This window comes from Chiloscyllium plagiosum, chromosome 2, assembly GCF_004010195.1.
Source record: "Chiloscyllium plagiosum isolate BGI_BamShark_2017 chromosome 2, ASM401019v2, whole genome shotgun sequence".
Classification (NCBI taxonomy): Eukaryota; Metazoa; Chordata; class Chondrichthyes; order Orectolobiformes; family Hemiscylliidae; genus Chiloscyllium; species Chiloscyllium plagiosum.
The window spans coordinates 126312422-126335807 of NC_057711.1; the positions used below are offsets into that span (position 1 = coordinate 126312422).

A 23386-nucleotide genomic window follows, 5' to 3' on the forward strand; every position below is an offset into this window, starting at 1 on the left:
TGATGATCCTTGTGCTGCTGTATGCTCTAAAGACTTGGGCAATTTGCAACAGGTATCCTGACCTGAAAAGTAGCATCAATGGTTGCTAGATTCCGTTAATTAGCACTGCTGCCTCACAGCACCAGAGACCTGGGTTCAATTCCCACCTCAGGCAACTGTCTGTGTGGAGTTTCCACAGTCTCCGGGTGCTCCGGTTTCCTCCCACAGTCCAAAAATGTGCAGGTTAGGTGAATTGGCCATGCTAAATTGCCTGTAGTGTTAGGTGAAGGGGTAAATGTAGGGGAATGGGTCTGGATGGGTTGCTCTTTGGAGGGTTGGTGTGGACTTGTTGGGCCGAAGGGCCTGTTTCCACACTGTAAGTAATCTAATCTAAATCCAGCAAGAAAGGTTGTTGAACATGTTCCTTTCCAAGCAACATGCCCAACATCGTAGTACTAATCACTAGCTCCACTGGTGCAGACATGTCATTTGTGTGACTTCTACCAGACTCCCAAAGTAACCACTTCACTCAGGAAGGATCATTTGAAGTGATCAAACATCCCCATTGACTCAAAGGAGTGTCTGTCTAGTGCCTAATGAAAATGAGTCATTGAACACAACAGCAGACTTTATCAGGACCATGTTGAGGTGAAGCAATGACCTTGGACAGATTAAGCAAAGCTCCAAATATCTCAATTCCCTGGCCCTTCCCACTTGTAGCCAAATCTGGAGTTCACTCACTGAGTTCTGAGGTAAGTCCATCAAACTGGAATGGAAATGAATCATCCTTGATCCCAAGCAACCATCTACAAAGAAGGTGTTTAGTAATACAAAGGAGACAAGTTGTAGGATTATTGGTGGATGGTGAATCAATGTGTTAATGCGTATCTCGTTTAGATTGTACTTCAGGGAGAGCACAACCAGGAAAGCAACATTCTAGGTCGCCTTTTCTTTCACCTCCTGCACCATATACTGTGTTCAATGCCTGTAGCAAAGGCAGTCCCCTCATGATGCTGAAAATGTGATATAACAAATTATGAAGTTTGGCACCTGTTCTGCCAAATACTGCAAAATCCAAGACAAGATCCAGGTATTGTTTCAACCTGCGAGGCAACTGCAGAGTATAATGTAGCCTCCAGGTATATATGCTGCCCACATATGCAAGAATTGCAGACTGGAGTCATCAGGCATGGCATCAGTTGGTAATACTTCTCATATGGTAGCCACCCCTTTTCTTTGCCCATTGGCTCAAGTGCAGATGGCACAGCAGACCACTGTAGACTGAAGAGCATCAATCCTACTGCCGAAGTATTGACCTGCATGCTGCACTGAGCCACATTACATACCAGCTGGATGTTGAGAAAGTGTGACCTCTTTCAGTCTTGGTGTCAAAGTGACATAAAGTGGTTTATACACAGTCAATGGCACCTTATACCAGGAGCATTACTAAATTTTTTGTGAAGCTGTGTGCTCATTTTGTTTATAGAGAGACTTAGTGACCTCCCATACACAACAGTGCATAGCAAACTGAGTTGTGATAAATATTTCCAGTTCTTTCCTTGAGGAAACAGAGATTTAAAACTTCATGTCCAAGGTCTACTTCCCAGTCACTGGCAATGCAGTCCTCACTGTGCTGCCAGGGTGCACCATTTGTAAGCTATATACTTCAGTAAGCATGCCCTTATTGTGCTGACAATGTCTTAATCATTGTTCCTCACTGAGATTCAGGTACAATTACTCTCTGAATACCCTGGGTGTATCTGGCTGCATGCTGGTCCCCCTTATTCTCTTTCATCTTGCAGTTATGAATGTTGGATGACATTCCTTATTTACAGAGAGGAGATGAGATTGCAGTACAATGTGTCAAGAGGTGGAATAGCAATAGTATGTGATTTTGTCAAGCTGAAGGTACGAGTTGGGCCTTCTCACCCTTCCACAGTATAGTATAACATACAAGCATGAAATAGCTCAGCTCAACTATTCTTCACCTGCATTTTTCTATCTTGAATGTGTAAGGGGTTGAGACATTAGCACTAACTGTAATTATAAGCATGCAAAGGCTTACAGAGATGCTTGATAATAGTGATAAATTAATGATACATGTATTATTTTGTGGTTTACAATCTCAAAGCAGCCAGCAACCACATAATTTTAACTCAAACACTGGGGCCATTCTGACACATCATTTTCAAGCAGACAATCCTGACAACCAGGAGATTTTATTCTTCAGTCCTTACCTTCCTCTACAGGGCAAACCTCAGAATAAAGACTTGTAAAATAATGGTACATACAGATACAGTGAACTAATGTTAATATTGAGAAAACAAATGATAAATATTAAAATTATTACAATATTAAGGTAGAAAATTAAACGGGGTCTGGGGCCAGTTTCTTTTTATTTACTTTCAGCAAATAGGTTTATCTCCCATTTAACATCAGATGTTTAGGTTACTGGAAACCCATTGCCTGCTTTATGAAACAGTTTAATGTTTGCTTTATTTTGAATGGTGTGTAACCATAAGACATAAGAGCTGTACAATAGGGTGGATAGCCACATTTATAGGTAGATTTGTGATTTGAAAACACGGATTTAAAGATATCATTATCAGGCTTCAGCTACCAGAAGTCTTGGCTTCTCGTTAGAGCTTATTTTCCATAAATCAGAAAATGTACATAAAGACAGCCACAAATATAGATAAATGCAACACTAAGGAAGGTTACTGATCACTCTCTTGACAAAATCAAAATTCTTTAATAAGTAGTAAATAAAAACAGACAATTCTTGCAATGCTCCAAGACCAGGGAACATCATTGAAGAGAGTAACGATGTATTGTATCATTGAATACTGATTGATCCATGGCAAGGGTTCAGCATTTGCTATGATTAATCCAGGTTCCAGTGTCCAGCATAGTATTTTATTTCTGCAATGTTTTGGGAGTTTTAACCTTGCCAATTTAAATGTAAAGTCATCAAGTTATTTAGTTTTGTTTTCATGGATGTCAGTATTGCTAGCAAGGCCAGAATGTGTCACCTATCCTGACTTGCCTCAGAAAAACCGTTGGTGAGTTAATTTCTTGAATCGCAGCAACAAATCTGCTATAGACTCAGAACTATTGGGAAGGAAGTTCCAGGCGTTTGGACCAGTGACGATAATGCAAAGTAATGGGCTGGCTTTTCCAATGAGTTTAATCTCACACAGATTTCCACACCAGTATTTCTTTACGAACAGATTTCTGAGAGGGGAATTTGATCAGGGCACCCTCAGAAATGTGGAACCACACTTTCATTCAGACAGTTTTTTCATAGCATGGAACTGTGAGAGAAAGGTAAAACATGGTCCCTTTATCACTAAAGTCAGCTGCTGTATTCTGGTGTTTAAAAAAATGCTGACAGAAACTTTGACACCTGCTGTTAAACTGTAAGTACATAAGGTAAGTGTGACAGTAGGGTAATGGAGGGAAGGATGCCAGGCAGTAGTGTGCCACTTGGGTACAAGGTGGCAAGGGATGTGGTGCAGTGTTTAGAGTAGGTTGGCGTGGATGGAAGAAGCTGGGTCCAGTGTTTGCACTGAGGGTAAATATTGGGCACAGCGACAGTGAGTGTTGGGCAAGGGGCCAGTGGGTGTTAGGCAAGGGACCGGTGAGTGTTGGATCTGGGGATTTCTGGTAGCGGTGGTAGTGGTGGGTGGCACAGATTGGGACAGATCGAGTGGAGTTTGGAGATGGAGGGGGGTTTACAAGGATATTTGGATGTGGAGTGGTGGAAGGCATGTTGAGTCCTTGGAAGGGGGATCAGGTCAGAGGTCAGGTGTGTACCTATTCTGGGCTAGGTCCAATGAGACTTCCTTGATGGCCAAATTTAGTCAGATGCTGCCTTGTTATCAAGGTCAGGCGCTCTGACTTCACCACTTGAATTTAGTTCCTTTCCAATTTGAACTAGGCTGGAATGAGGTCAGGAGTTGAGTCAAGTACAGCTTCATCTTTTTATTGTATGCCAATACCACCAATGAGGCCATGTTTAGGCTACCATCTGTACAGATTGACTTCTATCAAAGTCAAAGGAAAGGAAATTTGGATGGGTGTGAAACTTGTGCCTAAACTGATTCATCTCCTTTTCCTGACAGTCAAGTCCAAGTAAATATTATTCCCATGGACACAGCTTTTCATGGATATGAGGGTTTGCTGTCAAGGTTAAGTGATTATATTTAATAATATTAGGCGACAGTTGTTGGATGTCAGTCTCCTGGAATTGAAAGTAAAATAGCACAAGGTAGAAATCACACTCATGGTATGACTGCAGTATTTCACATACAAGCTATTTCTGGACATATTCTCATTCAGATTGCAAAATAATGTTCAGTTTATGATGAACAGTATCTGCTAGTGCCAGTTAGCAATCAATAGTAGACAGGTTTTTACCCTCCCTGCGGACTCATGTATTGAGAACTGTATTTTATTTCACACTTTTTTTTTTCATTTTATGGAAATGATGCCACAACTGAGAACAGATGGTGCTGTAAAAAAACATGCCATCAGAACCATCTGCAAATAACACATCAATTTAGCTCCCATTTCAAAGTAAAATTTACATCTAATTTTCATCATTTTAATTCTTATTTAGCACATGGTAGAAACAGAATGTATGACTTTGTTGCTCATGAATTATCAACTTAAACTCACTTGTGGGCTTTATATTGTACTGCATGGCTGCTTATCATGTGTCCTTTAGGACATCTTCTGCTTATGGGATCTACAATGGAGTTAGCTTTAAGGAATTCCATTACAGGATGATTTGGTCAGTGAGGGATGTCAAAATTGCATTTGTTCTTGAGTTTATGATGAATTTGTAAAAGCAAATAGCCCTGTTCAATTTTGAAGATTTAAAATTTAAAATGAATTTTAAAAGTGCAGTTTGCATGATCATATTGGATACTCTGACTTTGCTGAGAGGGTGCAACTTAAAAAGCACACATTATTGTTTTTGGTTACCTTATTTCATAAGAAGATAGAGAAGCTAAAACTTGTGCAGTGTCATCTAGCATGCGAATTTGCAAATTTAGCAAAAACATATCTGACATATGTAGCATTGAATTATGAAGCTGTTTGTCAGAATTGGCTGGGCCTCCTGGCATCTGAGTGGGTGCAGTAATTCCAGCAGTTTGAACATTATCATCTGTTAAATCGAGTACAAGGTTACACAAGAATTAATACATGATTGTATAACTGATTCACAATATACCTGAAAAATAATTACTTTCTGATATTCTGGGATAAAAAGCACTTCACACAGTTATGTTATTAGTTTGAGTTTGTTTCAGGACTATGTAGCTAGGACGCACTGGAATCAATCAGTTCTTAAAGTGCTGAGTTGCTTTAAACATGATTTCACAAATCATTGCTTCTATATTTTTCTGTCTGGTTGAAGAAAAAATTATAAAAATTGAGAACTCATACTTAACTGTCATTTATTATTCCTTTTTCAGTACTCTTATGATATTCATCCTATTATCAAATCAGAAAGACCTATAAAGTATTTAAATGCTGTGGATTAATTTGTTTAATAAATCACTTTGAGTCATATGGATCACTTTGACCAAATCATTCAAATTAGTTGGATACTCAGCTCCCAGGTAAAAGTGAAATACTATTTCTTTTGACTGAATGATTTGAGTTGTTGTTTGACATTTCAAATTTTAAAATTTTTAATTTTCTGCTGATTCATTGTAACATACTTGGTAAGAACTCTGAATGGGGATATTCAAAAATGACAGCAGTATCACCAAAGTGGCTGTTTAATATTGAAATTCCTAACAGATTATTTGAAAAACTCATACTGTTTGTATTCCAGGGGTGAGGCATCTCTACATATTGCTTAGAATCATAGAATCTCTATAATGTGGAAGCAGACTATTCAGCCCATCAAGTCCATACCGACCCGCTGAAAACATCCCACCCTTTCCCTGTAATCCTGCATTTCCCATGACCAATCCACCTATCCTGCACATCTTTGGACTGTGGGAGGAAACCTGGAGCATCTGAAGGAATTCTATGCAGACATGGGGAGAATGTGCAAACTCCACGCAAACAGTCGCATGGCGATGGGATCGAACCCAAGTTCCTGGTGGTGGAGGCAGCAGTGCTAACCCACTGAGCCACCATACCACCCCTGATTAAATATATGACTTTCAGCACTAGAGACAAACAAAAAGCTAATGGACTTTCTGGAACACAATTTAACATTTGGTAAAAACATGTTTGTTACATTTACAAACACATAAATGGTCATGTTTAAATAGTATGGGATGTAATAATCTATTTAACTGTTACTGGTTGAGGCATGTCACAAAGTCAGTCTTTTGTTTCTGTCCTTGATATTTTTCAGAGGGATAATAAACCAGGCCGGGCTCTGATCAGACAGGTTTGGTACAGAGATGAAAAGGATTTTGAGAGACCTTTTGTTTATATGTAAACAGATGAGACTTCAGGCCAAAGTGGTCATGTTTTAGATGTGACTGTATAATGACGGGGGGTGGTCAGCTCTCTAGCTGAGCTGAGCAGTTTAATTCAGTCCAGAACTAGTTGGGAGTTCAACAATGAGCTGTATGGAAACTCTCTCTTCTGCCCTTCTTCCTTCAACCTGTAAGGATCTGACCCTTTTTTGTAGTGTGTTTTAAAGGGGGTTTGCTTATTGGGACTGTTGTGTATATTTGGAACAGTATATTTAAGTCTAGTTTGGATAGACTGAGTTCTGTTAGGGTTCTTTATTCTGTTTTTTTGTGTTTCATTGGGTAATTTTATGAATAAATGTTTTGTCTGTTTTAAACCTGGTAATCAACCTCGCTAACCTACTCCTGGTAATTTTCACTGTACACTTACCGAATTGGGACTGTTGTGTATATTTGGAACAGTATATTTAAGTCTAGTTTGGATAGACTGAGTTCTGTTAGGGTTCTTTATTCTGTTTTTTTGTGTTTCATTGGGTAACTTTATGAATAAATGTTTTGTCTGTTTTAAACCTGGTAATCAACCTCGCTAACCTACTCCAGGTAATTTTCACTGTACACTTACCGAAACAAATTGCAAAGTTATGGTCTGGGCTGCCTGCTTAAGAATGTTTTGAATGTTCTTTAGTCATCCAGCATTCTCAATACCTATGAGTCTTTCCTTTCACTCTAACAGGAATATAGTGTCTCTGGACTCTGGTTATCTCATTTCAGCAATCTTCCCGTTTTCCAGCCGTCCCTTTACCTGCGAACATCTGCCCCCAGTCATAACAGGCATAGTTGAAGAATGGGAATGAGACCATTTGAGACTTCCTACAGAGTCTGAATGTTTAGACTGTATCATGGTACCTGGAACAATGCAGCAATCCATCAATTTAGGTTCATTCCATTTTGTTCTCTTCCAACAAACCCATCTGCATTCAATCAGTCCAAATTGGCTTTAATTAGAGCCTTCATAGACAGCTGAGATCTTGTATGCAAACACGACATCAGCGGTAAGACATACAAAAATACAGGAGTCTGAACAATGTCCAGAATTAATCAAATTCTCAATAAATTAAAAACGAAATGATCAATTTAGTTGGGGCATGAACCCCAGCGCCATGTTTCTGAAGCTATGTACAGAACTGTGGTGAATTAATGTGCAATAGTAGATTTCACATAGAATCCCTGGCATTTTTACAGAGCCCTAGAGGAAAATGGCCACAGCACTGGTCTTTGCTGCACAAAGTGGTACTGACTACTAAGAACTATTCTTAATTTATTTACAAAGCAAAACAATTCAGTTAACAATATTTCTTTGTGAAGAAAACTGAAAATGTAACAATGTGCTCTATAAGGTAAGAATTTATCCTTATCGGTGTTGAAAGTAAATTCACATGTTTTCATTCAGTTAAAAATCACACAACACTGGGTTATAGTCCAACAGGTTAATTTGGAAGCACTAGCTTTTGGAACACTTCTCCTTCATCAGGTGGTTGAGGAATATAAGATCGTAGGACACAGAATTTATAGCAGGGAGCATGCACTCCGAAAGCTAGTGCTTCCAATAGACCTGTTGGACTATAATCCAGTGTTATATGATTTTTAACTTTGTACACCCCAGTCCAACACGGCACCTCCAAATCATGTTTTCATTCAAACTATTTAGCAGATTGTATAATATTAATGTCAATTTACAACAGGTGTATAAATGAGAAAAGGCTTAGAAATGGGCACAGGCATTCAGCTGACTGTGCAAACTGACAACAACTGAAACAGATTTGCAATCTCTGCGGGTCAACAAAGTCCAAATCCTAATGAATTTTATTGAAGGGTACTTACCTGCTTGATTTGTCGTGACATTTACAGACACAAACTGTCTGGGGATGGAACTCAGCTCTGACACTCCATTCACTGCCTCAATCTCGAAGGTGTAATTAGTGTGAGCCAGGAGGTCCACCACCATGACCGTGGTGTTCTTGAGGCCAGCCTCCTGTGGAATATATCTGACACCAGTACCGCACTCCTCACACTGAATCAAATCCACGCTGCACCTCTTGCAAATCACAAGGTATGTCACATCTTTTCGTCCTCCACCATCAGCAGGAGGGCTCCAGTCCAGAATCACGCTGGTATTGTTGATGTTAGAGATGACATTCTGTGGGGCTGAGGGGGGTCCTGGGATCAGTGACAAAACAAAATGTAAATTGCATGCCCTGTGTGTACATTCTCTACTTTTAAAGGATGGGCAAGTTACATAATCTCCACAAAATCCACTTGTTAAAGGATGTCTTGAAATACATTTCATGCATTCTAAACTATAGTATATCACAAGAATATATTGGAATAGAATTAAATCCCAAACAGGAAAAGATTTTGCATTGAATCTGCAAGGTATCAATTACAATTCTTTTATTTTCTCCTTTTTAACATCCAGCCCAAGTACATTGGGGTTTTTAGCTATTCCTTACATTAAAGTACCGATGTTTTGTTTAATCTTTATTTAAAAGTCATTCCACTTTGAAATGAGCTAAACTGGAATTATCTGCCTGCTATGTGTTATGAAGATGTGGGAATAGTGTATCGTTAAGAAAGTAGAGAGCTAGCAGAGCTACTTGACAATATCAAGTGTTCTGAAAAAGATACAATGTAACCTTTTCATCCAGCAGCTAGAGTAGCTGGTTGCCTGGAGACAAAAACAAATTCGAATTAGGCCAATCAGCTTAAATTATACCTAAAAAAAACTCAACTCCAATCAAGTTTGTATTTAATATATTGACAATGTTAAAAGCCAATGACACAATCCAATCCTTGGGGGGTATAAGACGAGGAAAAATTAAACAGTTGGGAAAGAACTGCTAATCCACCAGCACATGCAGACTGCCCACAGAATAGCTCTCTTAAAGGTACCTTTATCGATCAGTGAAACATAATCCCTAAGAAGAAGAAAAAAAGACAGAGGAAGATACTTTGAGAAGATTCAATAGCTGGCTGGTTTTGAAATTTGATTTTTTGGTAAATCTTAATCAGGAGTTTTATCGGAGTAGTATTGTAGAAGGGGAAGGTAAAAGATAGGTTAGAGAAGGAGTTGTAAATAGTTGTTAGTTAATTATTCTCTGTTATACTTTAAGAAATAAAGTTGTTAATTTTTACTTTAAATAGTTCTTGGCCTCTCGAATTTTTATAGATTATCACATGGGATAAGTCTTTTCTATGTTACAAGTTTAAATTACTGGGTGTTTACCCCGTGTCGTAACAAATGTCAGATTAGATTCTCCCGTTATATTTGGTGGAACATAATGCAGTCTCCAAGTTGAACCTTTTTTAGAACCATTAACTTGCACAACATAATCTCTGGAATTCCCTCCTTATAACTGTCTCTCAACGTCTCTTTCTTCCTTTGAGACACTTGAGAGAAAACTTTCCTCTTTGATCATATGTCCTCATTTTGCCTTATTTGGTCCTGTATCAAATTTTGTTTTGTAACACTCCAGCTGGATATCATACATGTACTATATAAATAGAAACGGGTATTGAAAGATTTATGATCAAAAGGATTGGCAAAGATTGTTATCATTTTTAAGCTCAGATGGGCTAGCTGATAGGCATGACATGGAGCTGTGTAAATGTCCCCAGTGAATTGAGGAGAAATCTCTTCATCAGCTGTGTGTGTGTGAATCTCTTGACTCCATGGGGAACTGGATATTCAATAAATGAGTATATTCAAGACAGTGAACTTATAGTTTGAGGTTCTCCAGCAAGGAAACAACCAGCCATCTGCACAGTCAAATCCTCAAACAATTTTCAATGAGATCATGATTTGGAGGTGCTGGTGTTGGACTGGGATGTACAAAGCTAAATATCACACAACACCAGGTTATAGTCCAACAGGTTTATTTGGAAGCACTGGCTTTCATTAGTGCTTCCAAATAAACCTGTTGGACTATAACCTGGTGTTGTGGGATTTTTAACTTCAATGAGATCAGTATTCATTCATCTAAGTTTCTGAATATGGACCAATTTTACTCAGTGTCCACTTATTGTATAGCCCTCTCCCTTCAAGAATCAATTTAATTAATCTTTATCGCACTCCATCCAATGGTAAATTTCCTTAAAGAGATTAGAACTCTGTGCAGTGTTCTATTGCCAAAACCATTTACAGTTCTACACCTTGCAATGTGAAAAAAATATATAATTTACCCTCTGATTGCTCACCTGCTTATTAACTATTTTTGTGTGTAAGGGCATCTCAATGCCTATAATTTCAATATTTTCTGTCTTCTTACTTTTGAAGAAAAAAGGTTTTCATTTTTCTTTAATTCTTCCTGCTATGACAAATAATCTCAATCATATTCAACTGCCATTTTCTTGTCCACTAACTAAACCTGTCCATGTCTCGATGCAGATTCTTTGGCCTGAATATTACTGTAGATGTCGGATCCATGAGGGAGTCAATACAGAATATTAAATGGCCTGAACAGAGTGAGCCCTGGGAAGATGTTTCCATTGGCAGGAAAGACAAGGACCCAAGGGAACAGCCTTAGAATAAATAGAACTCCCTTTAGAATGGAAATAAGGAGAAACATCTTTAGCCGGAGAGTGGTGAATCTCTGGAATTCATTGCCACAGAAGGCTGCGGAGGCCAGGTCATTGAGTATATTGTTATGACACAGGTATACCCTCCTGCTTAATGTAAACCAGCAACACAGGAAAGATTTATCCCATGTGGTAATCTGTGAAAATTTGAGAGGCCAAGAACTTTTTAAAGTAAAAACTAACAACTGTACTTCTTAAAGTATATCAGAGAATAATTAACTAACAACTATTTACAACTCCTTCTCTAACTTATCGTTTACTTTTCCTTCTGTAATACTGGTCCGATATAACCTCCAATTATGGTTTACCAAAAATTCAACTTTCGAAACCAGTCAGCTGTCGAATCTTCCCTTTGTACCTTCTTCTCTAGATTTGCTCTCCAGGTCGTTGTCGATGTTTTTGTCTCTGTGCCAAATCCTTCTCCAGACAGATACCTCTCAGAGAGTTCTTACTAGCAGCCTACATCTGTTGATCTTTTGGCAATTCTCCTCCCCAACTGTTCCATGTTCCCCAGTCTTATACCACCAAAGCATCGGATTGTTTCATTGGTTTTAATATTGCCAATGCCCAAAATTCAAACCTGATTGGAGGTTGGTATTTTGGGATATAATTTAAACCAGTTGGCCAAATTTAAATTTGTTTTTGTCTTCAGACAACCTAACCAGTGCTAGCTGATCTGAACCAAATGTTACATTGTAAATTCTAAGTCCTTGCTAGCTAAGTCCTTGCTAGTCCTCCCTGAAGTCCTTGCTAGGCTTCAACTTTCTTAAAGGTACAGTACCCCTTACACCTTCATATCACCTCCCCCTTAAGAAAAAATGAACCATCATAATGAAAATGAAAAGACGGCTTTATCTTTTTTCTATTCTTTAAACACATGACTCTAACTCAGCACTGGTTAGCACTGCTGCCTCACAATACCAGGGACCTGGGTTCGTTTTCCCCCTCAGGGAACTGGCTGTGTGGAGTTTGCACATTTTCTACGTGTCTGCATGGGTTTCCTCCGGGTGCTCTGGTTTCCTCCCACAATCCAAAGATGTGCACATCAGGTGAATTGGCCATGATAAATTGCCCATAGTGTCAGATGCATTAGTTTAAGGTAAATATAGAGTAGGGAAATGGGTCTGGGTGGATTACTCTTTGGAGGGTCGGTTTGGACTTGTTGGGCTGAAGGCCCTGTTTCCCTACTGTAGGGAATCTAATCTAAGTTCACCTTAACATCTTCCTATATACCTGTATATATATACATATAATTAAATAAATACAAATCTCATCTAACTTTATCAGTTAACCCGCGATAACACATCTGTGATTTCATTCTTACAACCTGCAACATGTACAATTTTTAAATTAAAAGTCTGTAACATAACACTCCAATGAAATAGTCTCATATTCTTCTCTTTAAAGCATTCTATGAAAGTAAGAGGATTGTGTTCCTTGTGCACAGCGGTCTCCAACACATTGTTCCTGACATACACATTAAAATGTTGTAAGGCCAGTACCAAACTCAATAGTTCCTTTTCGATTATGGAGTATTTCCTCTGGTGGATGTTAATCTTCTTCGAAAAGTAACCACTGGCAGTTCAATCCCATCCTCATTTTCCTGCAGCAGTACAGCTCCAACTCCTATGTCACTAGAATCGATGATGATTTTAAAAGGTTTTGAAAAGTTTGGTGTAGCTAAAACTGGTTTGGTGGTGAAAATGGCTTTCAAGTGGTCAAAGCCTCCTGGCATTGTTCTGTCCACCGAAACTTTGTGTTTTTCTTCAGCAAAGTGCCGCTTACACTGCTGACGTGTGGAACAAACTTCCGCATCCGTTAAGTCCAAGGAGTCTAAGCACTCTTTCTTTGAGGTTGGTCGTGGAACTTTCTTGATGGCCTTCATCTTTGCGTTCCATGGGTCTTTCGCCATTTTCCCTGTGTCTGCGTGAGTTCCCTCCATGTGCTCTGGTTTCTTTCGCCATTTCTGATCAAGGTACCTGCCAGTAATCATGCAGTAAGTCCAACTTGATGATGTAACAAGCTTGTCCAACTTTCTCGATACAGTCCTCCAATCTAGGAACTGGATATGAGTCTGATTTTGTAATGGTATTGACCTTCCAAAAATCTACACAGAATCATTGAGTCCCATCCAGTTTGGGAACTAAGACAATCAGTGAAGTCCACTCGCTCTGGCTTGGTTTGATGATGTTCTCACCTCCACCTCCATTTGGGCCTGTCTGGCTTTGAAAGGATTAAGCCGATAGGGGTGTTGTTCTTTTGGAGCAGTATTCCCTATGTCTACTTCATGTACAATAGCATTAATCCTCCCCATCTGATTCTTACAAATATCCTTATGCTGCAGTAATATTTCAACTGCATTCCACGCTCCTGAGACAGATAGCTTACTAACCTATCCCACTCCTCAAGGACTTGTTCATTTTTTAATCTATTTTGAGCCACATCAAAATCCACATCATCTGGATTTGATTCCTCACTCTGCCAGACAGTAACTAACATCTGTTTCTCCAGTTCCTTCTCTCTAGTATAATACCGTTTCAACATGTTCACATGACATAGCCGATACCTTTTTTTTCTATCTGGCATCTTTACTAGATAGTTCATCTGGCTCAACTTTTTCTCAATTTGATAGGGACCACTAACCCTGGCTTTGAAGGGATCTTCTATCAGTGGTAACTGTACTAACACATCATCCCCTCGGAAAACGTTCAAATCTCAGAGCTTTTATCTGCCACCTGCTTCGTTCTACATGTGCCCTCTCTAGATGCTGTTTAGTTAACTCACTACTCAACCTAATCTCTCCCTCATATCCAATACATAATCTAAGTGTGAGATCTCTGACTTTGGTCCTGTCAATTTTTCTTAATTACTTTCAAAGGACCTCTCACTTGATGCCCGAATATTAAGTCAAAGGGAGTGAACTGAGTAGATTCATTTGGGGCATCTCTAATGGCAACAATACAATACATTTATCCCAGTCATTCAGGTAATCCTGATAGTCTGCTCTCAACACGGTTTCAAGGTCTGATCCACCTTTCTAAAGCTCACTGGTATTCAGGCTGATGCACGCTGGATTTAAAGTACTGTTTACCTAAGCTCTTTAAAACCCCTTAAAAAGCCTCACAGTAAAATATGACCTTTGGTCCAACTGAATTTCTCAGGGTAGCCTATGCCAAGTAAAGAAAGCTACTAACTCCTCAGCTCCCTTTTTGCTTTGATACTCCGTAATGGAATTGCCTCCGGAAATCTGGGAAACACATCCATTATGGTTAACAAGTACTGGTAAGTATGGGTTCCCACTTCTAGTTCTCGGGAGGGGAGCAACACAATCAATTATACCCCTTGTGAAAGGTTCTTCTTTGTAGAAATTGGTAACAAAGGTGCTGGTTTTATTACTGCCTGTGGCTTACCTACCATTTGGCATGTATGGCAAAAGTTAACCACATCCTTGTGCATTCCAGGCCAATAAAAATGTTTTAGTACCTTAGCCTGAGTCTTTCATACCCCTAGATGACCTCCTACAGGTAGCTCATGTGCTACCCATAACACCTTCTGTCTGTATGTTACTGGCAACACAATCTGATGCACTTCGGTCCATTTCTTCTCTGCACTCACCTGCTGTGGTCTCTATTTCCGCCTTTGGGTTCTATCTTTCAGATAATAACCCTCCAGAATATTCTTGGCCTCCTTTTCAGAGTATGCATCCACAAACATATCTTTTATCATCTTGTCTTGCTGTTGCAAGTCTCTTTGCCTTTCAGGACTAAACACTTCTGTCTGACCCTCTGCCTGTTCAGGTCTTTCCTGCACCATTACATTCAACAGGGTATCCGCTAACTGAACCCCAACTCCTTCATCTTTCTCTTTACTTTTCATTTTGTGCTGTGACTTATGATAGTGGGATCTGGTGACTAAGCAATCTGGGAAAATACCAGGATATTTCTGTTTTAACTCCTCAGTTTCTTGGTCTTCCTTGGGCTTCTCCACAATAAGGGGTGTCACTCCCACCTTGGATCCTGCAAAATCATTCCCAAGAACAAGCTGAATTTTGGAACTGACAATCTGTCAATCACCCCCACTGTAACTTACCCAATCTTAAGTTGGAACTCCAAACTGATCTTACATAGCGGGATGTTAAATTTCTGTCCATCTATCATACAAATTACCACACTCTTGGGTAACAGATCAGAAAGAGTGCATATTCACTCATCTCTCACTATCAGTGACTGGTTAGATTCTGTCTCTCTCTCTCAAAATTATAACTTCTTGTCCCTCTCCCCCTGTTATTTCTGAGTAAACTTTACCCACAGAGATGAATTCTTTGTAAAGATCAGGCACTAACTCCATATCTAGCCCCTGCCTAGGCTGTGCACTCTCCTGCAGCTCCTCGGCTCTTCTTGAGGTCTCCTCTACTACCATCACTAATGCCGCTGGCTTAGCTTCTTTTACCACATCTTTTCCCACAGTGCCTTTCTTTAACGACCAGCACTGTGACTTTACGTGTCCCACTTTACCACAGTGGAAACACCTGAGGCCTTTCACCTCCTTTCCACCCTCTTGGACTTCATTTTTATCCTGTGGTTAAATCTTACCAATGCTCTCTACTCTTGGTTTCTTGGTGTAGGATCACCCCTTCTCTCAACTTCTATCCCTCTGGCCAGAAGCTTGTCTAATGCACCAACATGTACTCATCTGTTAATTTTGCTGCCCTTCTCACTTCCTGAACTTTCAGTTCCTCCATGTGAATTCTTACCATCTCTGGAAGTGAGTTTTTAAACTCCTCTAGCAGAATAATCTCTCTTAGATCCTCAAAAGTCTTATCTATTTTCAAAGCATAAACTCATCGATCAAAATGACTATGTTTAATTCTTTCAAACTCAACATATGTCTGACCTGGTTCCTTCTTTTCATTTCTGAACCACTGTCTGTATGCTTCTGGTACCAATTTATAAGCACTTAAAATAGCCTGTTTAACCTCTTCATGATCTCTTGACCCCTCATCTAATAGCGCAGCAAATACCTCACTAGTTCTGCCTACCAGTTTAGTCTGAACTAGCATTACCCATAAATCCTCGGACCACTCCATCTGTTGAGCCAATTTTTCAAATGAAATAAAGAAAGCTTCAACATCTTTCTTATCAAAATGTGGCAGAGTTTTGACACATTTGTATATATCACTACCTTCTCTTTTAATATTCATCCTGTTAACCTGACATTATTGACTAATTTGCAACTTCTCAAGTTCAAATTCTCTCTTTTTTGTCTCTCCCTTTCTTCTCTCCATCTCTTTGCTCAGCTAAGAACATTTTCTCTCTCTTTTATTCTCACTTTCTCTCTCTTGTCTCTGTTTCTCTTTCTCTCTCTGTTTATCTTCGAACTCCATTTTTCTCAATTGTAATTTAATTTTTTTCTACCTCTACTGCACTTGTCTGTTTCTCTGATACACCTAAGTGTTTGAGTAATTCCCTGACAATTTCAGCTTTACTTTTGTCCTTGGTGAAACCCAAATCTAACTTGTTTGCTAATTCTAAAAGAGTGACCTTTTTCTTTCCTTCTAAACTTTCTTGGCAAATTTGAGAATCATCTTCAAATCCCAGAACCTCATTAGCCATTTCTCTCACTTTTAATTGAATCAACTACAAGTCACTGAAGTTAAACAGATTGTCTCACCTATGTTTTATTTAAAGATCTAGGACACTAATCTGCAAGTGTTTAACTCTGCTGTGACTTTTCATATACCCAAATCTATTCAAATCTGTCTAAACTAGTTCAAATCCCAATGATGAGCCACCAAACTGTTTCAATATGGGGTAAACCCTCCTGCTTAATGTAAACCTGTAATACAGAAATGATTTATCCCGTGCAGCAATCTGTGAAAATTTGAGATGCCAAGAACTATTTACAATAAAAATTAACAACTTTGTTTCTTAAAGTATAATAGAGAATAATTAACTAACAACTATTTACAACTCCTTCCTCTAACCTATCATTTACTTCCCTTCTATAAAACTAGTCTGATAAAACCCCCGATTAAGATTTACCAAAAATTCAAATTTCAAAACCAGCCAGCTGTCGAATCTTCTCTTTGTATCTTCCTCTGTAGATTTGCTCTCCAGGTCATTGTCAATGTTTTTACCTCTGTGCAAGCTCCTTCTCTGGACAGATACCTCTCAGAGCCTACATCTGTTGGTCTTTTGGCAGTTCTCCTCCCCAAATGTTCAATTTTCCCCGGTCTTTTACCCCCAAAGCATCGGACCATTTCATTGGTTTTAATATTGCCAATGTTTGAAATTCAAACTTGACTGGAGGTTGGTGTTTTGGGGTATAATTTAAACTGATTGGCCGAATGTGAATTTGTTTTGGCTCCCAGGCAACCCAGCCAATGCTAGCTGTTCTGAACCAAAGGTTACGTTGTACATTCTCCAGCACTCTGTGTGCTTCTCTAAGTCCTTGCTAGCTTTCAACTTTCTTAAAAATGCAGTACCCCTTACCCTTCATAACAATATTTAAAATAGAGATAGGTAAGTTCCTATTTGCCAAGGGCATCAAAGGTTATGAGGGAAAAAGCAATAAAATGGGGTTGAAAAATCCATCATCCATGATTGAATGGCAGAGCAGACTCAGTGGGCTGAATGGACTAATTTCTGATCCCATGTCTTATGGAGTTCGAGCAGAAAGCGAATTCGGTTCAGTGATAGTGTCCTTACCGAGTGACAGCTGATCTAATCCAGTCTAGTTCCTGAACAGCGGAACTGAGCCAGGAAGAAAATCCACAATGGCTTCCAAAACCTTTCTTGTCCTCTTACCATTCCCCACAAAAGTCCTGACTCCCCCGCCTCCCATTCCTCATGCTCTGTCAGACAGGGCCATGTAAAATTTGACCCTCATGGCTATCCTCTGAATATCAACATCTGCCAGTTTTCCACCTTTTATATTCTGCTCATCTATTTTTCCTACCAAGGTGTATTAATACACCTTTTCAAGAGTACACTGCACCTGTCAACTTATTACCCAATCACTTAACCTGCCCATTATAAGTACGTTGAAACATATTTTAGACAAAAAGTCTACTTAAATTAAAGACAGTAAAGAATGAAACTTTTTTTAATAAAATCAAGGACCTGCTTATTCAAGCGTACAGGAGGAATTCTGCAATTTTACGTTGCATTTATAAAGACCTTTTGACTTGCCAATTTTAATGCTGACTTTTCATAAGGCTGATAAAACAACCATTTATTTTGACAATGTTTTCAATGTTGGTCTGTATTTGCCTGAATTGCTTTTACAAAATCCAAATTCAGATAAAAGAATAGCAACACTTCCAGTGATAGCATTAGTGACCTGAATTTTCACCAAGTTGGAACTATTCCAGAATCATTTAAAAATGGAGAGTAGCTTTGGGGATTCCCAACCCCATTCCTGGCTCCCATAATTTTCGCAAATGTGGAAAAAGGATGCAGGTACTGAGCTCACTGCCTAGATGGCTCCATTGTGGTTCTATACATTATCTAGTCCTCTACAATTTTTGTGGAGTAGGGCGACCTTTCAAAATTCATAGTTCATGACCCCTCAAACAGGTAATAAAACATAGTATGGATTCAGGAAACGTTGGAAAGATAAGTTCAAAAACATTTTCTGTATTTCCATGTCCCCTCCACGCCAACTCATCCCTATTGAAGCAATGACTGTGTAAAAATGTCAATCAGACTGACCATTAAGGTATCAATAACAGAGGTATCTGATACTTCATACTTCATAATCTTGTGCAAATCTGCAATGAGACATTGAAAAAAAAATCTATCACAGTAACAATCATTTATTATAACAACTTAATGATCTCCATCAAAAAGCTAAAATTCTCTCCAAATGTAAAAGCAAAGTCCACTAAGATGATCCTTTTATCAATGTGAACTTTCAGCTGTGTGAAGCATTTGAAACCTCTCTCATTTATTCAATTGTCCGTGGGTTGTTTGGGTATAGCTGGCTTGCCTAGTATTTATTGCCCACCTTTCATGCCTTGGAGAATGAGATGGTGAGCTGCTTTTTTGAACCGCTGCAGTCTTTTAGGGTGTTATACATGTTAGGAAGAGATTTGCAGGATTTTAACCTCAAGAAAGAGAAGAAATGGTAACATACATCCAAAGCAGGATGATGTGTGGCTTGGAGGGAACTTGCAGATGGTGGTGTTCAACGTATCTGCTACTCTTATCCATCAAGGTGGTAATGTCTCAGGTTTACAAAGTGCTTGCAGAATTACTGCAGTGCTTCTTAAATATGGTACACTCTGCTGCCACTGGTCATCAGTGGTCAAGGCATGAATGCTGAAGATCATGGATAGCGTGTTAATAATGTGGACTGCTTAGTTCTGGATATAGCACTGTTGCAGATGCATTCACCAGGTAAGTGGAAGCTATTCTGTCACATTCCTGAATTGTGCCTTGTAGATGGGAGGAAGGAACTGGGAAGACAGGAAGTGAGTTACTTGTTTGAGCCTCAGCTTCTATTACACAATACTATGGCCATGAGTAGTATCCAGGATATTGACAGTAGGGGATTCAATGATGGTACTGCAGAGTTGCAGACCTGTTATGGAAGTGAAGGAGTCCATTTGGCCCAACGTGTCTACTTTGGCTACCTGGGAATTATGACTTGGTGTCAATTTCCTACACATTGCACATTGCCTATATTTAAATAATCATTTAACGCCATCTTGTATACTTCAATCTAACCTGACTCCATTGAACTTCCAGGCAGTGTATTCCAAATATTAATTGCTCACTGTGTAGGTAGGCTTTTTTTTTCCCCCTCTCATGTTACATTTTCTTCATTTGCAACATATTTTCTATCTATGCCCACTGGTTCTCCAAACTTACAAACAAGAACAGTTTCTTCCTATCAACTATTTCCTGACATTGTAATTTTCTATTAGATACCATCTAAGCCTTCTCTTCTCCAATATATCCACAGAACTGAAGTTATAACTGAAGGAATAGAGTGTAAAAGTAGGGAGGTGTTGATGCAGGTGTGCAAGCGGTTAGTGGGAGTGTACCTGGAATATTGTGCATAATCTTGGTCTCTTTACTTGAGGATAGATGTCGTTTTATTGGAGACAGTTCAGAGGAGAGTCACAAGATTGAGTCCAGAGATGAGGGATTTTTTTTATCAAAAAAGATTAAGCAGTTTAGGTCTATATTCTCTGGAGTTTAGAAGAATGAGAGGAGATTGAATGAAGTTGCATAAAATGCTAAAGGATGTTGACAAAGTAGATGTAGAAAGGATGTTTCCTCATGTAGGGGCAATCTAGAATGAGAGCTCATAGTTTTAGGATATGAGAGAGCAGATTTAAAACAGAGATGAGCAGAAATTACTTCTCTCAAAGGTTTGTGAATCTGTAAAATTTACTACCCAGAGTGTGGTAGATGCTGAGACACTGGATAAATTTAAGGAGGAGATAGACAGATTTTCAACTTCTAATGGGTTGAAAGGTCAAGCAGAATGGCCAGAAAAGGTTAGGTACAACCAAGAAGAGATCAGCCATAATGGTGGAACCAGTTTGAGGGGCTGAATTGGTTACTAGTCCTACTACTCCTAGGTTTTATGTTCTTATGTTAAGTTCCTCATCCCCGGAACCATTCTTAAAAATGTGTTCTGCACGATCTCTAATGCATTCAAATTCTTTCCAAATTATGGCACACAAAACTGCACAGAATATTCCAGTTGAGATCATTAAGTGGCCATGAATTGACCATCTAATCACATTAATTAATGATGAGTCAAGATGGTCACCTACGATACTTCTTACTCAGCACTTAATTGCTGAGGTGTTGAGAAAGGAAGCTAATATCTCTCCATGACAAACATATCCATTATTTGCCTTTCTCATTACATTCCACACCAGCTCCGGGGAGGAGACAATCAAGACCATTAAGTCTGAGTATTCACCAATTAAACAATCTATCCTCATTACAACGATAAAGGACAGAGTGACAAGAGATGACACCTTACTACTGAAGTTTGTCTTCTCTGCAAAGATGCTGCCAGACCTGCTGTGTTTGTCCAGCAATTTCTGTTTTTGTTTCAGATCTTCAACATCCACAGGTCTTTGTTTTGTGATAATGAGACTCGTCCATTGTAGACTTTACAGTCCATTCAATTGTTTACGTTTGCATTCCACGTTAAAATTTGAGAATAAATTAATATCACAGTAATAATTTTATGAGGTTATAAGATTTACTTACTTGTGCAGGCCATTGAAGGAGGGTCATTATCTCTCCGAAAGTAGTTTTCCATACAATGACAGAAAACTGATCCCTTGTCATATGTATAACTGTAGGGAGGACACTTGCTGCAGGACAGGCTATATGGTGAGGCCTTAAAGAATCCTGGCTGACAAACTGTAGAAATTAAACAAATGACAAGGATTTCAATGAAATTCACCAAACAGCTGTTCAATATTTTTAATATGCACTATTTCCTTTTATACAAACCATATGAGAACGTTATTCCATTTGGAATAACATCCACCTGTGACATAAATATACAGTGCCTGTAAGTATTTCAGTGCAGTCAACACTGAATTGTGGTGTTAGTTTTTATGATCTTGGCTGCACAAGAAAACAATTTATATCTGAGATATGTTAATCCTACACATAACATAAAGTTGTGTCATTACAATAATTTGTTTCACAGTTATATGGATATTTTCTCCGGTGTATAAATCAAGAGAACACTAAAAGCTTGGGATAAAAATTGATTTGCATAGTATCTTTCAGGCCCTCAGTACCCCAAAATATTTTAGACACAGTTAAGTACTTTTAGAAGAACAGTAAGCCAAAGGTCTACACTTTCTGTTATTTCTTCAAAGATCCAATAGAAAGGGAATATTCAGAAAATATAATCAAATTAATATATCTTGATTATCAAAAGTCTTATTTTGAATAAGTATCATCATGACCATGTAATTATAATATTGTATATTTTATAAAGAAGGCTAATTTGATTTTTTAAAATAATAGACGCACATAAGAAAGGGCTTCCAGGATTCACATAAAACTCACTTTTAATTCATGGTCAGACAAAAGTAGATAGACTGATATGTTATCTCACAATCAACAAGGCCTATTTCAAAATTGATTAAACTCTTTGACAGCAAAATGGGTCCTTGAAGGTGTAAAAATTGAAGACTTCTTAGACAAGCAAAAGAATGAAAGAAAATCCCTCAAGGGATTCCAGAATAGTTGACTTTGCCTTGTGGGATATGATTCAATAAATGTTAACATAGCAACCATTTTAAATTTGATCTACCTAAGAGTCTGTGACACATTATTTCAAAACAGAACTCTCCAGCAAAGCCTGAGACAACGTTCTCACAGAAGAGATTTCTCATTTCAAGAGAAAGGTTTTTCAGAAATCAACCATAGTTCTATTGAAAGTGACCAGACAATCTGCAATGCACTAACCACAGAACGAGTGACGATCAGGAAATCCCTCACACCCCTGGTGCTCAAAACCTGCTCTACCCTGAGTCTATCTGTGAAAGTAATTCAACTGAAGAAACAAACATTTCTGCTAAATCCTAACATTGTCTTCAACCTAAAAATAGAAAATGCTGGAAAAGCTCAACAGGTCTGGCTGCATCTGTGGAGAGAGATCAGAGTTAATTGTTTGTGTTGAGTGACACTTCCACAGAATTTTGTCTCCAGCAATTTCAATTGCTCCTCGGATGCTGCCTGACCTGATGTGCTTACTCAGCACCAACACTTTTTGACCATGCTGAAAGTTACAAAGTAAAACTATAATCGTTGTTATTAGATAAACTACAGATACAAATATTAAAAAGTATGTGCAGATAAAGATTAATACCAATTCAGTTTTTTAACATTGCAGGCTTGTTACTTGCTTGAAGATCCTTCATTCTGAAGGAAAGGGCTTGAAGACAATAAAAACTGCTGGAAAACAAATTTCAGGAAAAGAAGTTCTGAGAAAGTGTCACTCAACCCAAACAGTTAACTCTGATCTCTCTCTGCAGATACTGCCAGACCTGCTGAGCTTTTCCAGCAATTTCTATTTTTGTGTCTGATTTGTAGCATCCACAGTTCGTTCAGTTTTTATTGTCTTCAAAGCCTTCCCCTCAGAATGAGGGATCTTCAAGCTAGTAATAAGCCTGCAATGTTCAAGAACTGAATCGGTGTTAATCTTTATCTGCATATTCTTTTTGATATTTGTATCTGTAGTTTATCTAATAACAAAGATTACAGGTTTACTTTCTAACTTTCAGCATAATCAAAAAGTGTGGTGCTGGGTAAGCACAGCAGATCAGGCAGCAT

At 38.7% G+C, this 23386-nt stretch overlaps 1 protein-coding gene across 3 annotated transcripts in view; it reads right to left on the bottom strand.

The window, feature by feature from the left end:
• LOC122563792 (ephrin type-A receptor 5-like) overlaps positions 1–23386 on the bottom strand; it is a 322656-nt gene that overhangs the window by 139949 nt on the left and 159321 nt on the right. For 2 of the 3 annotated variants that reach the window (XM_043718007.1, XM_043718006.1), the window contains exons 4-5: positions 21299–21454; positions 8307–8642 (exon numbers count right to left, since the gene is read on the bottom strand). In XM_043718007.1, coding sequence (XP_043573942.1) covers positions 8307–8642; positions 21299–21454 — 492 coding nt within the window. The remainder of the gene's footprint in view (positions 1–8306; positions 8643–21298; positions 21455–23386) is intronic. The other variant, XM_043718010.1, reaches the window with a different exon arrangement.